The sequence below is a fragment of the Myxocyprinus asiaticus genome, chromosome 33 (assembly GCF_019703515.2).
Source record: "Myxocyprinus asiaticus isolate MX2 ecotype Aquarium Trade chromosome 33, UBuf_Myxa_2, whole genome shotgun sequence".
NCBI classification, from domain to species: domain Eukaryota; kingdom Metazoa; phylum Chordata; class Actinopteri; order Cypriniformes; family Catostomidae; genus Myxocyprinus; species Myxocyprinus asiaticus.
Window position 1 is genome coordinate 5,121,992 of NC_059376.1, and position 17,588 is coordinate 5,139,579.

The 17,588-nt window shown below is 41.7% G+C and overlaps 1 protein-coding gene across 1 annotated transcript in view; it reads right to left on the reverse strand.

Annotated features, from left to right (window-relative positions):
• Window positions 1-17,588, reverse strand: part of bsna (bassoon presynaptic cytomatrix protein a) — a 287,753-nt gene that overhangs the window by 262,582 nt on the left and 7,583 nt on the right. The window contains exon 2 of the mRNA XM_051670134.1: window positions 7,723-8,212. Coding sequence (XP_051526094.1) covers window positions 7,723-8,212 — 490 coding nt within the window. The remainder of the gene's footprint in view (window positions 1-7,722; window positions 8,213-17,588) is intronic.

The window sequence follows — 17,588 nt, forward strand, 5'->3', positions numbered from 1 at the left end:
TCATCATAAGCAAAAACATCTCGGTTACATACGTAACCTCGGTTCCCTGAGATGAAGGGAATGAGACATTGCATAGTAACGCATATGGGGAGTGCCTTCTTACACAACCTAGTTGATACCTCTCTACAATAACACCAATATTCTAATATTGGCTATGGTGTTTGTGCCCCGTCTGTTTTGGCATGAAGCTGTCCACTATAAAAACAGGTGCACAAACACCATTTCCTCACAATTTCTGACTGAGAACAAGGAGTGCATCGCCCGTGCCTCAAGAACTCTGAGTCTTGTAGTGTGGCTAGCATTCGCAATGTCTCGTTCCCTTCATCTCAGGGAACTGAGGTTACATACGTAACCGAGAGGTTCCCTTACAGCTCAGTACACTCGACATTGCGTAGTAACGCATATGGGGAACAGAATCCCATCACGACGCACTACACAACATAACTTCCCAGAGAGGAAACATGATGCCGCAGTCTTGTGGGACGGCGACCAACATGAGTATGCTGCAGTGAGTGATCCTCATGTTGGCTAGGAGGGGAGCACTCATAACGAATATATGAACTACAGTCATATAGTATGAATTAACTCCTTATGAACCCAGTCGGGAAGGGAGTTTATTTATAATGAAAGTGCTTGTGACTTTATGGTAAATTATAACGGCCTGAATGCAGGCGGTTGTGTAAATGATGGGGAGCCCATACTTAAAGGGAAGGGCAAATATATATATATATATATTTGGCCAATGAGTAGCAAGTGCTCTAAACAGAGAGGACTTGTGAAGAAAGATACATTACGTCTAGGTTGTAAAACCTTGCAAATGTGTTTTGATGCAAAACGTATGTCTATGTAAGGACACACCATTCGTCCATGCCCATGAGGAGGCCATACCTCTAGTTGAGTGTGCTTTAACACCAATTGGGCAAGTCTTACCCTGCGACTCATAAGCCAGGGCAATTGCATCGACAATCTAGTGAGAGAGCCTTTGCTTGGAGATGGACATTCCTTTTGTGCATCCTCCATAGCTGATAAAGAGCTGATCAGACAATCTGAACTGGCAAGTACGCTCAACTTATGCATGTAGTGCCCGCACAGGGCATAACAAATGCAATGATTGTTCCTCATCCAAATTAAATGGAGGAGGGAAGAAAGCCTGAAGGTGAACCACCTGCACTTTGAAGGGCATGGTTAGGACCTTGGGTACTTTGCCTTTCCTGGGTTTGACAGTGGCTCTTGAAAGACCGGGGCCAAACTCCAGACATGAATTGTCGACTGATAGTGCATGCAGGTCACATACCCAATTTACTGAGGCCAGAGCCAGCAGTAGTGCGGTCTTAACAGAGCATGCGTAAATCAACAGACTCCAAAGGCTTGAAGGTGGGCCCTGCGAGTGCTTTTAGGACTAAATTTAAGTCCCAAGTTGGGACTGTAGCCAGCCGAGGTGGGTTTAATCGTCTTGTTCCCTTAACCCTCTGGTGTCTGAGGGTGTTTTGGGCCCTGGAGAAGTTTTGACATGCCTTGACATTTGTGCTTTTTTCAGTTGCTTAATAACATATTAATGGCTAAAGTCTGATAACACTGTATTCAGCACAAACTAGGCTACAATAATATGTGAGCAACATGTATGTACATGTTTGTATTTTTGAGAAAATAACGTTTATGCGTGGTTTTTGAAAAAACAAAAATTTTAAGTCACTGAAATAAGGCCATATAACACATACTAAACATTTGTTCACAAGACTTTTGAGAACTGGATCTTGTAACCAAGAGTTTTTGCTACAAAATTATGTAAAAACCATCCTGATCACTCATTCATACAAAACAATATAGTCATTTAACTTTTGCAAGACACTTTTAGTGTTAGAAAGGCTATATGTGAGGAGGCGTGAATATTGATGTGATTCACACCTGAGGAGACAAAGACCCCACCCCTAAGAGAGAATGAATGTGAGGAGACTAAAAGAAGTAATCTGACTATACATTTTCTTTACATAAAGACTTCACTTAAAAACTTTAGATCTACACTACCATTTAAAAGTTTTAGATTGGTAAGATTTTTTTATGTTTTTAAAAGAAGTCTCTTTTGCTCACCAAGGCTGCATTTATTTGATCCAAAATACAGCAAAAACAGTGATATTGTGAAATATTTTTACAATTTAAAATAACTGTTTTCTATTTGAATATATTGTAAAATGCAATTTATTCCTGTGATCAAAGCTGAATTTTCAGCATCATTACTGTAGTCTTCAGTGTCACATGATCCTTCAGAAATCATTCTAATATGCTGATTTTCTAATATGGGTATATTTACAGCACATTTTTACACATTTATACCTGAACAGATATTTGCAAGCACAAGCTTCATTGATGATAATGAGGCAGCATAAACACTAGTTAAAATATAATTTAAACATTCATATTTTTATATCATATTACATATCATATTTATATCATACAGCATACAGTTTAAATACCTGCTTTAGCCGAAACAACATTTAAATGTAACTAAAACTTGCCTATTAGGACATATTTCAAATTTCAATACTCTGAATACTGGCTGGCAAGTCTGGAAATAGTCCAACTAGAAAAATATGTACATGTTTATATAAAATAGCATGTCAACTAATATGTAAGTAAAACTAAATGATTTACTCATCCGAAATTGTATCCTCAGCTGGATCAAGTCGCTCTTCAAAATGCAAATGTTCATCGTCGGAGTCCCGCTCTTCTTCTGAGGAAAATGTGAACTCTTCGTCACTATCCAGGAGCTTACTCACCTGTGTAGCATGCCATCTTCCAAATGTGCAGGAAAGTGAATGAACTTGATGCTTTTTAAGGCACTGCTGGGGATGTTTACCATTTGCCTAGATCATCTCAGCACATTATTGTATGGATAGCGCCATCTGCGCGTAGGTGGTATCACATTAGCGATAATTAGCTGAGCCAGGAGAAACTGTACATCTCTTTAGTTTCATACAGATTACATTGCAGGAGAATATTTGTTTTAAATTTTAATTGTTTTATTTAAAAGTAGACATTTTAAGCTTTCTTTAGACATATGTTTCATGTTTGTCTGATAAGTATTCGCTGAGTTTCAGTTCATTTTTGTGACGTGTTTCAGAAAGATGCTCGTGGAGACAGAGACGGCTGAAAGTGCACCCTGTTTATTTACTTTATTTTACAAAAGTACAAGGTTTTGTTGTTATTGTGAGTGTACACAAATAAAAGTAGACCCTTTATAGTCTCTAATGATGTCTTACACTTATCTGTATGCCCAAAAATGACAGAGTATTTTAAGTTGTTTCCACTGTTATGAGGAAAAAATCCAGCAGGATGCACCGGCTCATCCGATGACCCCTGAGGGTTAAGGAACTTTATGATTAAATCATGCTTGCCTATAGAGGTGCCGGCTTCAAGTGCATGATACACAGATATAGTTGCCACAAACACTTTGAGCGTTGACGAGGTGAGTCCTGCATCTAATCGCTCTTGAAGAAGAGTAAGAGACACCAATCAGTGAACACCTTCCATTTTAGCATGTAGAGGCGTATCGTGGACGGTGCTCTGGCCTGTAAAATGGTGTGCATGACTGAATGCGTCAGTTCTGGTGCGTGTAGTGCGCCCCGTTCAGGGGCCACACATGCAGGTTCCACAGCTGGTGCTGAGGATGCCATATTGTGCCTTGTGACTGAGAGAGGAGATCCCTCCTCAGCAGTATTTCCCATGGTGAGCTGTACAGCATCTCCAGAAACCATAGCTGGTTGGGCTATTTCAGCGCAACTAATAGAACCATTTCCTTGTCCTCTCAGACTTTGCACAGGAAGAGTGAATCAGGCATAACGGGGTGAAATGCATATTTGCTTTTCACTGGCCATTTGTGTGCCATTGCGTCCGTTCCCAGCAGGGCTTGGGACTTCGAGTACCAGAGGGGACAGTGGGCATTCTCCACTGAGGCCAATAAATCTATTTCTACTTTGCCAAATATTTCCAAAATCCTCAGTACAGTTTGAAGATGAAGTTTCCATTCACCTTGCATCACTCCTTGGCATGACAGTAAGTCTGCGCCGTAGTTCAGGTGGCCTGGGACATATGTCGCTCTCAGGGGGAGGAGATGATGCTCGCTCCATAGGAGGAGGTGACGCTTCAGTCTCAACAGTGGCAGTGAATGAATTCTGCCTTGGCGGTTTATATATGCCACAACTGTCATGTTGTCTGAGCGAACCGGGACATGACAGCTCGCTATTTCTGACTGAAAAGCCTTTAGGGCTAGAAATACAGCCAATAGCTCTAGTTGGTTGATGTGCCATGCCCAAAGTCTGGCGTCCATTGCACACCACCCCCAAACCTGTGTTGGAAGCATCCATGGTCACCACTTTCCACCTGACAACTTGCCCCAGCATGACACCTCGCTGGTAAAATGCAGGAGCTGTCCATGGTGCTAAAGCAGCTATACAGCAGCGGGATATAATGCTGCGCATGCGCCCTTGAAGCCAAGCATGTTGTGGCATGTGGCACTTCAGCCAGCACTGAAGAGGTCTCATGGTTAAGAGACCTAATGGGATGATGGCGGATGCCACCGCTATAAATGCCAATGCTTTCTGAAACAGCTTCAGTGGAAGTGTTCTCCCCAGTCTGAACTGAGACAGACACTGTAGAATGCCCTGAACACGCCCGCTTTGTGCTGGCATAACAAAGCCTCTTATTGTGCCAGTAACAGCCAATTGTCGAGATAGTTCAAGATGCGTACGCCGCTCAGTCTCAGAGGGGCGAGAACTGCATTATTGCACTTCATAAATGTGCGAGGAGCCAGAGACAATCCGAAGGGCAGGACTTTGAATTGATACGCTGTTCCCTCGAATGCGAATCTCAAAAACATCCTTTGATATTGTACAATTTGGATATGAAAGTACACATCCTTCAGATCTATTGACGCAAACCAAACATGTGAGCATACATGCAATTAGATCCGTTTCTGTGTAATCATTTTGAATGGGCGCTTTATGAATGCGCGATTAAAATGTCTCAGATTCAGGATCCGAAGTCCGCCATCTTTCTTTGGAACAAGAAAATAACGGCTGTAAAATCCTTTTTGTGCTTGACAATTTGGCACAATCTCTATTGCGTTGTTCATGATGAGATTGTGTATTTCGGTTCGTAACACTGGCGCATCTTCGGGTGAAACCGTGGAAGACAGAACGCTGTTGAAATGGGGTGGCCGTGTGCAAATTGGATCATATAACCATGTTCGATCGTTTTTTGCACCCATTCTGAAATACCCGTTAATGATCGCCACACGTCCGCGTAATGGGACAGAGGGCAATTCAGTTTGTTTACCGTATGATATAATGTGTTGCATACTATAGGGAAGCAGTTGCGCATAATGTGTGTGCTTTGAAGAGGTAAAGGGCACTTTTTTGAGAATGTGTGAGCATCTTGTGCATTTGCAACGAGTGCTGTATTCTTTCTTGCACTTATTGCATATTTTATTACATTTATTTGAATGCATGACACAGAAACAACATTTTGAACAATATTGTGAACAACAATATTTCTTTTCCTGAAAACCAGTAGTGGGGAGATGGGGAACAGTGTTTCGTGTCTCCAATCGAGCCTTTTTTGGAGCAGACCCGGAAGGAACCGTGGGCTCTGCTTTCTGCTTCAAAGGGTTGTGCCCATCAGAAGCACTTTTGCTGCACGTGCTGATACGCAGGTGCCGGTGAGGTAGCAAGTATGGGGCTTTTAGTTGGGCGCTGGCTCGAAACAGAGTGAGTGTCTCATAGCCTGTGACTGCTGCTGAGTCGCGACGTAACGCTCAGCAAACTTATTCACAGAGGCCGGCTGGAGATACTGGAGCATCCAAAAGAGTGGCTTTTTCTGTTATCACTTATTTCTGTGAGGGTCAGCCATATATGTCAATCCAGAACTGACAGGTTGCCCATGGATTTGCCATTGGCTTGTGCAGTGACATATGTGGTATGCAGTGCTAAGTCTGTAGCGGTGTGGAGCTCTTTGAATGTCTCTGGATCGGAGCCGTGCTCGTCCATTTGCCTGAAGAGCTTGGCTTGAAATACTTGGAGCACCACCATTGCATGGAGTGCTGATCCAGCTTGTCCTGCCACCGAGTAAGCTTCTCCTGCCAGTGCGGACATCTGTCAACATGGTTTGGAAGGGTGTATGGGGTGTGATTTCCACGCCCTGTTACTTGCTTGGCAGAGGTGTGCCACTACCACCTCCTCCACAGGGGGTAATTGGGCATAACTGTTTTCTTCCCCATAATCCACATTAGAGAAGATGGCGTCACTGCGCGAGAGTGCCGGGCAGGCCAGGACTTAGAGCGTTCATTATGAACTTTGGGGAAGAATGGGGTAGATTTGCAGGACGCTGTCATTTGACGGTGTCTGGATTGCAGGAACCATTCATCGAGGCGAGACTGTTCAGGTTCCTCTGGGGGAGACAACTCAAGGTGAAGCTCTTTGACCACCCTTGTAAGGATGTCCCTGTCAGTGGCAAGTGCACGTTCTTCTCCCTCGCTGGGGGGACGGGCGGCAGCAGGTAGAGGGCTTCTAGACAACAGATGATCGCTGTCTTGAAAGAAGAAGTTCTAAGGAAATGGTGTTTGTGCACCTGTTTTTATAGCAGACAGTTTCACGCCAAAACAGGCAGGGCTCAAACACTATAGCCAATATTAGAATATTGCCGTTATTGTAGAGAGGTTTCAACTAGGTCGTGTAAGAAGGCACTCCCCATTTGCGTTACTACGCAATGTCGAGTGTACTGAGTCGTAAGAGAACCATGATGTGCTGTATGCGATTTTGGGCTGGTTATGGATTAATGTTGTCAATTAGATCATTGTTCGGTTCTCAAGTCAGTGGGAAAAGAGTGTGCTTGTGTGTGTGTCTGTGCTTGCACTGCAAACTCGCATTCAGGTCTGCCTATTTTCCAGTATGCACCGGCTACTGTTCACAATCCAATCAACAACCAATGTATAGAATCAAGTCCCTTTTACTAGTTTGATAAACTGTTTCACTTGGAAATACGTCACAATTCTGAAGTTGGTGCAGTTTCAGATTTATGCCGACTTTAAATTTAGGTTTATTAATTTGCTGTCGTGCATTTTTTTAAATGTATGTACTTCCTCTCTGATCTCTTCCTTTCATCTTTTTCCACTTCTCAATAATCTAGCATACTGTACATTATGCTCATGTACTCCCCATATGTATTCTCCATTCCTAAACTCTTAATGTGAATGCCGTTCACACAAAGTCTGCTAGCTACAAACACTAAAACATTAAAATGCACACCCTAATAAATATATTATTTCAAATACACCTGACCTGGTTTTATTATTTGCTTTGTATTATTCTACTTTTTGTATTTTGAATAACTTTGTATTTGTTTGTTGTTTACTATATGTGTATGTATGAAGGGGAAGAAGAGTATTGTCTATTATTGAAAGACTGTTCATTTGTTTGTAATTTTCACTGACAACTTAAGAAAACGATATTTTGCATAATCACTGGAATGACAGTGAGCCAAGCTAAAGTAATACACAACAAGGCATATACACAGTCCTAAGGCCTAAAATGAGTACAAGTATAAGAAATGCCACAGAGGATACACACTCTAACAGATTATTAGAAAATAATCTTCACAGCCTAAAACATAATCAATAAGAAAAAAAGTATAGTAATCCCACTTATTCAAATCTAGGAAACTGTTTCTTACCCCTGTAAGGTGTGGGTTGGGATTGAAGCCACACTGGTTGCACACTGTAGTGTGGCACTGTGTACACTTGTTGGAGTTTGGCGACATAATACTTGTCAGCTCTGTAGTATTGCAGACCGGACACAGTTTACTGCTAGGCATAGGTGCTATCTGGGGTACTGAGTAGGGTGAAGTTGGTGCACTAGCTCTATCAGGAGACACTGACTGTGAGCGGCCCATTCGCCCAGCACTGCTACTGAAGTCCACTTGAAGGCTGCGCCTGGAAGCGTGTTGTCCAGGGCTTTGGTTGTGGCCCATGGCCCCTGATGAAGTTTGAATTTGAGTTTGATGTGTAGAAGAGGTCTGGGAATGTCTAGGGCCATCATTTATGACTTTTTTGTTTCCACTTCCTTGCATGCCACCCACGCCAAGGTCACCACCTGATCCTCTATCATTACCAGTTCCATAGCTCAGTTTAGGGCTTGATGGTGACCCTCCCCCTTCAGCCAACCTAATAAAGTGAAGAGGAGACAATGAGAACACTTTGATGACTGTTTTACACAGCCAGACCTTTTTAACTAGTCTGAGCACTTAAACATTTAAGTAGCCAGAGGCTTATTTGGTTTATGTCCTGCAAAGTGATGGGCATGGCTTTAAAGTTTTTGATCAGTTATTCATTTGAAATTAACTGGATAGAATCATATAATCACAGCTGGATAGAATCACATAATCACAGAGTTGAGGGGGGATGTGAGGGGATGCCATCCCCCTTATTGAAAAAAATTTCATAAACCATCTCCCCTGTAAAACCACCATCCCCCATACCATCCCCTTTAGATACAGTAAATTGTTTAATGTATTACTCAGAACTAATCATGCAAGTAAAATATTTTAATTCTCTATGTTTGAAAACAACAGACTTTGAATAACTGCGATTAGCCGATCAGAATTGGGGTTGCCAGATTTCAAGAGGTGAAATACCACAATCAGATCTTTACACTCGCACAGTTTGAGAATATTCTGCCGGTGTTTCACTTTAGTTCAGCAATCTCTCCACTGAGAAAGGCGCTGGTAATGAAAACACTGCCAAACGAAAGAACAGAGTTCAGAGATGGGTTGACTTGTCCTTCTTAGTGTTCACATAAAATTTACACCACTGAAGGTAATGCAAGTTTTCAAAAGTTTTGCAGACTTTCAAAAATGGCCAAAAGAACAGTTAAAGGAATTTTTTTTTTTTTTTTTTAAAAAGAGAGAACAGAAAGTAAGATATTGCTATGACAAGTGTACAGTTACAACATATACATGTTCCCCCCACCTTCTCTCCAATTTGGAATGCCCAATTCCCAGTGTGCTCTAAGTCCTCGGCATAGTGACTTGCCTCAATCCGGGTGGCGTAGGGTGAGTAAATCATGAGAGAATTTTCATTTTTGGGTGAACTATCCCTTTAAAGCCTCATGATAAATTAATAATACATTTTATTTATGTTTTAGTTTTATTGTTTGTATTTTAGGAATGTTGTAAGCTCCCAGTTCACGAGGACATAGAACACACTAGAGATGTTGTCCACCTGGACAAAAGCCTACAGTTCCTCCTACAACACACCAGACTTCTCTCTGCCTGTAAATGAATTACACAGATGTACAGTTAAGTGCATAAGTTTGCATACCCCTTTTGTCTCAAAAGTTTACACACCTCTTTCAGAATCTATACAAATATAAGAGGTTAAAATCATTTTTTTTTAGTACTGCACTTCAGAATCTACATAAAAGATATTTACACACAGTATATCCCACAAGATATAAGACATCCCATTGGTTCTTAATGTCGTTACTCATGTGTAGTCAGTCTTCTTGAGCATCAGTGACTTTTGCATCTTTTGTAATAGTTGTGTACAAGTTCCTCAATTGTTCTATGTGTCAAAGCTTGATCTCAGCATCATATAGCATAGCCACTGTTTGGAAGAGTACAAATGTGCAGAAGATGCTGGAAAAATCAAAGACCGTGAAGTACCTGGAGGATTTTTCTTAAGAACAGCTGGCAGCTTCACTGCTCAGGACAAAGCAGGGATGCATGCATTTAAAACACATGTAACAACCTGGTCTGGTAAATACACTGAACAAAATTATAAATGCAACACTTTTGTTTTTGCCCCCATTTTTCATGAGCTGAACTCAAAGATCTAAGACTTTTTCTATGTACACAAAAGGCCTATTTCTCTCAAATATTGTTCACAAATCTGTCTAAATCTGTGTTAGTGAGCACTTCTAGAACTCACATAGAACTCATTTTAGAGTGGCCTTTTATTGTGGCCAGCCTAAGGCACACCTGTGCAAAAATCATGCTGTCTAATCAGCATCTTGATATGCCACACCTGTGAGGTGGATGGAGTATCTCGGCAAAGGAGAAGTGCTCACTAACACAGATTTAGACAGATTTGTGAACAATATTTGAGAGAAATAGGCCTTTTGTGTACATAGAAAAAGTCTTAGATCTTTGAGTTCAGCTCATGAAAAATGGGGGCAAAAACAAAAGAGTTGTGTTTATAATTTTGTTCAGTGTATGTGACAACATGCCCCAGATTGACTCTGAGTGCACATTTAAACATGTCTTTATAAAATAGATGAACCTTCCTTTAATGCCAGTGTGGTTTGATTATGTTTGTTTGTTTATCCATAACACAAATGTGATATACATTCTAAGGTAGAATTAACAAAAAATATATTTTAATTTGAAGAGTGTTTTGAACTATATATTAAAACCAATATTCAAAACTGCCATTGGACTTTTGACTCTTACTGAAATATACTGTAGCCCTTGTGTCAACTTCCCTATTGTCATGAATCCCGCCTTTGTTGTTCCTCCCATTCACCACCAGAGGGCTCCATCACCTGGGGATTGACTTTAAATTTCTGGACTCCATTTCCCATAATCCCCGTACATGGCAATGATTACCTGTTCACCTGTTTCCAATCTATTCAGCTATTTAAGTCTCACATTCACTCTCTGTCATGGCAAAGTCTTGTTTTGCCCTGGCTGACTTTTCTGAGTGTTATCTAAGTTTACTGCCTTACCTGTGTATGATCCTGGACTGCTTACCCTGTTTTGACCTGTTGCTGCCTGCCTACTGTAGGGCTTTACTGGTTGTTTAGATCAGTGTTACTAGCAGAAATAATCGATAATTATTTCTTTAGTTATTAATTAATATTTTAATTATTTAATTTAATCTAACTCATTAAAACCTCATTTGGGGCTCCAGTAAATGTAGTGTGCTACGTTTAGGAGCGGGTTTGGTTATTAGCAATAATTAATAATTATCAAAGATAATTATTAAAATCAATAGAACATTGATGAGAATCAATGTTAGCTTTTCTAATCCTTTAAATCAACAATTATCAAAGATAATCGTTAATTGTTAACATCGATGAAACATTAATTAAAATTAACACTAGCTTATTGATCATTCAAATTCAACAATCATCAGAGATAATTATCAATTATCAAAAATCTATAGAATATTAATAAGGATTAATCTTGACGGGGCACCACCCTGGAATCAGGGACTAATAACCAGATAGTATAACAATATTAGATTGTTTTCTTTAGGAAAATCGACATCCGAAGAATATCGATTTTCAGGAAAAAAAACAATGAATGAAGGCTTGAATCCGAGCACAGACAGCCCGTCAGCATGACACACGTGTATGCAAAACAAACCAAAACACTTCTCTTTGTAATATGACAAAGTTTATTTATGCAGTTATATCAATTAATAATTAATACAATGCAGTCAATAAACTTCCAACTTCCAACTACAAACTAAACAGTGATATGATTAGATATGGAAATCAAAATAATCCTATGACACATGAGGGTGTGTGTGTGTGTGTGTGTTAGTACGAGAGAGAGAGAGAATTAAGTGATGGCCCCAAAGCCGATTTCGCGATCGTGGGAGAGAAAGCAGCTGTTAGTTTATCACTCAGAGACACGGTGGATGGCTCGTAAACCGTCTTTGAAAAAAAGTCTTTGATTCTTTAATGGATAAACTCAGTGTGCCGGTCTCACCCGCGATGGCAAAAATGCACAATAGTCCAATGTGGTTGGATTACAATACAGCAAATCTCATTCGTGATAATTAATGCCCTGAGTATTAATAATGAGCGGACTCGGTGGTCCGTAAACTGTACAAGCAATAACCTTGATACACAAGAATAACACACTATAATATTCTATCTCTGCCCAAACGTAAACCTCTTACTTGAACCGCATGAGGATGCAGAATGTGCGTTCATCCGTCCTTTAACTCCGACTCGGTTCCTCGAGTGATGATGGGAGGCCGTTTCCTCGCTCTGTCGGTGGGCGGTACGGCTGCTGATTCTCGGCGGGCTGGCGGAGAAATCAGTAACGTCGACTTGATTGAAGATGGAAGAGAAATCTTTTCTCTCTTCACTTCTGCAGGCAAACAGATGAAGATGTGGATGCTCGGCAGTCTCCTTCGGATCCGTTAGAGTGTTCGGTGGAACACAGAGTAATCTCAACTTGTCCAGTGAGATGGAGATTGTATGGCCACAGTTTCAAGTCGACGTTACTTCATTGTGCCACGAGGCTGCACCTGAGAGCAGCGATGAGCTGCGTCTACACATGGCGAGCAAAGTTACTGGAAGCAAATCCCGGAAGCATTTCAGAGGTATTTCTACTCCCGATGATGTCATGGTTGAGGTGCGTTCTGTCGTGTGCCTCATCCAATAGGAGTTGAGAGTTCGATCCTTTAGTGAGCAAGGCTTCATGGGATTTGTAGTCTGTTTTGGGTTCCCTTTGTTTGATTTTGGCGCGATTTTTATCAATATAATTTATGACTTGGTATGTGGGCTTGAGTTAGGTTTTACGACTGTGTTAGGCCTGCCTTTGTCTTCTATCTGAATACATGAGTCCCAACACTACTGTTACTGCTATGTTTACCTGGATATAACCTGTGATTGTCTGCCGCCTGCCCTGACCTCTTGCCTGTTTATTGTCTACCTCTCTGGATTGCCTTGAATATTACTATTGCTGGTGATTGACCCCTGCCTGTCTGTGTATTACTACGTTTATTGTTATTAAAGCTGCACATGGATCTCAACTCCATTGACTCATCATTATAGAAGACTTCCAGCAGCTTTTCTGCAACTCACTACCGAGGTCTTAGCACAAGCAGATGTATTGGCCGTACACCACCAACAGCTTGACCGGCTTACATCGTTAACAGAGTAGCTTGCAAAGCCTCCGTTTACCAACACCAAACCCTTCAGCCTCTTCATCTAATCCGGTGGCTTACCCGGCCTCACCTAGCACATTCACCACTAACCCACGCCTTGCCTTTCCTGAGAAATTCAGTGGGTCACCATCTAAATGTAAGGGATTTCTGCTCCAATGTTCTCGGTTTGTTAATCAACAACCCACCCTATACCCCACTGATGAGAGCCACATTTCCTTTGTTTTTTTTTTTTTTGCTGCTTAACGGTAAGGCATTAGACTGGATTACAGTGGTGTGGAATGGCGACAGAACAACATTCCCTTCATTCAGTTTCTTCCTCCAATGATTTTGTGCTGCATTTGAACATCCAGTAGGAGGCAAAGACACCAGAAATCAACTGCTTTCTCTTCATCAAGGTAATGCTCCACGCCATGTCACAACCACATCTGAGTCTGCTCCACACCATGTCACAGCCACGTCTGAGTCTGCTCCACACCATGTCACAGCCACGTCTGAGTCTGCTCCACGCCATGTCACAGCCACGTCTGAGTCTGCTCCACGCCATGTCACAGCCACATCTGAGTCTGCTCCACACCATGTCACAGCCACGTCTGAGTCTGCTCCACACCATGTCACAGCCACGTCTGAGTCTGCTCCACGCCATGTCACAGCCACATCTGAGTCTGCTCCACACCATGTCACAGCCACGTCTGAGTCTGCACCACACCATGTTACAGCCACGTCTGAGTCAGTTCCATGCCATACAGAGTCAGATCTGAGTCCGCTCCACGCCATGTCACATCCACGTCTCAGTCGGCTCCACGCCATGTCACAATCCAGCCTTCCGTGACTCATTGCTTCAAGCATTCCGCGGCCCCGGTCTCAAGGTACTTCATGGTCCTTGTCTCCAAGTTGAATTATACGCCACTGATATCGGTGTGTAGGGCCACGACGACCCTTACCCACAAATTGTCAGTGCCCTTGCCTGCCACAGCCACCGAGCCAATGCCCACGCCTGACACGGCCACCGAGCCGACGCCCATGCCTGCCACAGCCAACAAGCCGATGCCCACACCTGCCACAGCCAATGAGCCGACACCCACGGCTGCCATGGCCAATGAGCTAATGCCCATGCCTGCCACGGCCAACGAGTCAATGCCCACGCCAGCCACGGCCAGAGCCAGCTTTGTCAATCTCGTCCGTCCCAGAGCCAGCGTTGCCAGCCTCGTCCATCCCAAAGCCAGCATTGCCAACCTCGTTCGTCCCAGAGCCCACGTTGCCGACATTGGCCTCCTGGAGGAGAAAGAAAAAGGCTTCCGTTTCCAATTCTCTGCCCATGTACACGACCATGGAGGTCGTTTCCAAGTCTCTGCCCGTGCACACAACCACGGAGGTCATCTCTGAGTCTGCTGCCTGCCCTGACCTCTTGCCTGTTTATTGACTACCTCTCTGGATTGCCTTGGATATTACTATTGTTGGTGATTGACCCCTGCCTGTCTGTTTTACTACATTTATTGTTATTAAAGCTGCACATGGATCTCAACTCCATTGACTCATCATTATACCTATGGTACCACTAGCCCCATCTCCCCTACATATAGTTACCAGTGCCCATGTGTTAAGGCAAAGTTTCCTTTCTATGTTGTGAATAAATATGTTGGGCCTCATGTATTCAGATAGAAGACAAAGGCAGGCCTAACACAGTTGTAAAACCTGACTGAGGCCCACAAACAGTCATAAATCTTACTGATAAAAACCGCACAAAAATCAAACAAAGGGAGTCCAAAACAGATTACAAATCCCATGAAGCCTTGCTCACTAAAGGATCGAACTCTCAACTCTTATTGGATGAGGCACACAACAGAACAGCCCTCAACCATGACGTCATCGGGAGTAGAAATAACTCTGAGATCCTCCGGGAATTGCCTCCAGCAAATTTGCTCGCTGTGTATAGATGCAGCTCATTGCTGCTCTCAAGTGTAGCCTCGTGGCACAAGGAAGTAACATCCAACTTGAAACTGTGGCCATACAATCTCCATCTTGCTGGACGAGTTGAGATGTGTTCCACCGAACACTCTAACGGATCTGAAGGAGACCGCCGAGCAATCCGCATCTTCATCCGTTTGCCTGCAGAAGTGAAGAGAAAAAGATTTCTCTTCCCTCTTCAATCAAGTCGACGTCGCTGATTTCTCTGCCAGCCCACCGAGAATCAGTAGCCATACTGCCCACCGACAGAGCGAGGAAACGGCCTCCCGTCATCACCCGAGCCTCGAGGAACTGAGTCGGAGTTAAAGGACGGATGAACACACATTCTACCTGCGTCCTCATACAATTCAAGTAAGAGGTTTACATCTGGGCAGAGATAGAATATTATAGTGTGTTATTCTTGTGTATCAAGGTTATTGCTTGTACAGTTTACGGACCGCCGAGTCCGCTCATTGCTGCTAATAATACTCAAGGTATTACTATAATGTACTGTTATCACGAATGAGATCTGCTGTGTTGTAATCCAACCACATTGGACTGTTGTGTATTTCCGCCATCGTGGGTGAGACCGGCACACTGAGTTTATCCATTAAAGAACCAAAGACCGCGGGACAGTTTACAAGCCATTCACTGCGTCTCTGAGTGATAAATTAACAGCTGCTTTCTCTCCCACCGGATTTGGTGCCGCCACTTTATTCTCTCTCTCTCGTACTAACCACACGCACACACATACGCGACCCCTCACAAACATTCCCGCACACACTTTTGGCTAGTAGATAACTTCGTGATAAAGCTCAGCTTTGTCCCTAAGTTATCGTACAAGCGGAGACATGCGGTAAACGGGCAGACACCATTAACTGGCTTCTCTCCGCCCACATTCGCGGCCATATTCTCTGGCTGGAAATCTCGCGTGACGTACTCTCCACAAGAGTCACGTCTGCCATTTTGTGCGCATCACTCCTTACACACACACCCATTCACACACACACACACACACACCTTCCTCTCATGTGTTATAAGCTTATTTTGGTTACCATATCTAATCATGTCACTATTAAATTTGTAGTTGTAAGTCGGAAGTTTATTGACTGCATTGTATTGATTATTAATTGATATTACTGCATAAATAAACTTTGTTATATTTCAAGAGAAGTATTTTGGTTTATTTTGCATACACCAGTGTCAAATGCTGGCAGGGGATGTCAGTGCTCGGATTCAAGCCTTCATTGTTTCCTTTTGAATGTCGATTTTCTTAAGAGAACAATCTAATATTGAGACTGTTATACTGTCTGGTTATTAGTCCCTGATTCCAGGGTGGTGCCCTGGCGATATTAATCCTGATTAATATTCTATTGATTTTGATAATTGATAATTATCTTTAATGATTGTTGAATTTGAAGGATCAGTAAGCTAGTGTTAATTCTAATCAATGTTCCATTCATTTGAATAATTAATTATTATTTTTTTATAATTAATTAGTAATAATAATTAATATTCTATTGAATTTGATGGTTATCTTTGATTGTTGATGTGAAGGACTAAAAGAGCTAACACTGATTCAAATCAATGTTCTATTGATTTTAATAATTGATAATTATCTTTGATAATGATTAATTATTACTAATAATCAAACCCGCTCCTGAACGTAGCGCACTACATTTACTGGTGCCCCGTATGAGGCTTTAATGAGTTGGATTCTATTATTTAATTTATATATTAATTAATAACATTTAATTAATAATTATTAATTATTTCTGATAGTTACACTGATCTAAACAACCAGTAGATCCTACATATACAATGAGTAAATAAATGTGTTTTGTATTTAACATAATCACATATGCTGATGTAGCCAATAACTTTTTGAATTCTGCAAATTCAAAAAAGAAATATAAAAAGACACCACTAGAATCACATATTTGATCTCGTTCTGTGACTATTAGGCTACTGTTTATGTTGTTAGTAAACTTTGCTTTGAAAGATAACATGGTAAACATGTTTGATGACAGCATGTGAAGTCCCAGGTTGGTAGGTAAGTAGGTTCCTAAAACGTCACAGGAGATGTGCTGATGTGATTAAAAAAAAATGCCATAGTGACTTTTCTGCAACGATGTGAAAATACCTAGGCCGACATAACATGAAAAAACCCTGACATCTGTTGTTTTAAGTAGGGGTAGACCAAATTCAGTTGTAACGGAGTACAGCTGAAACACTGAATATTTCCCCTCTAATGCAAGTTTGAGCTTTAATTTTCTATTTGTGGAACATTTGAAGAACATAGTCCACACTGATGAGAAATTATGGATGGAAGGATGGACAGACAGATGGATAGACAGACAGATGAATAGACAGATATAATTGTGCAGTGTAAATGATTTTGTAAAGTAGATTTAGTCCAAAAATATGATTGTAAATTAGTATTTTGGTTTGTTTACGTGTGTGTGCATGTCACAGGATGCCTCGTATCAGGGTGAGGAAAACTAAGAGAGTCTTTCAAGCTGATGTGTTAGAAATTATACATATGCAAACATTACAAATATTTGAAGAAAATCACAGAGTATTAAATGTGTCCCTGTATTTCTCTTAAGTCAGTCCAAATGCCTTATTTAGCACATTACAGATGATTGTTACAGCTGTACCTGGTATAGGGACACTTGTAACAAAAATGCTC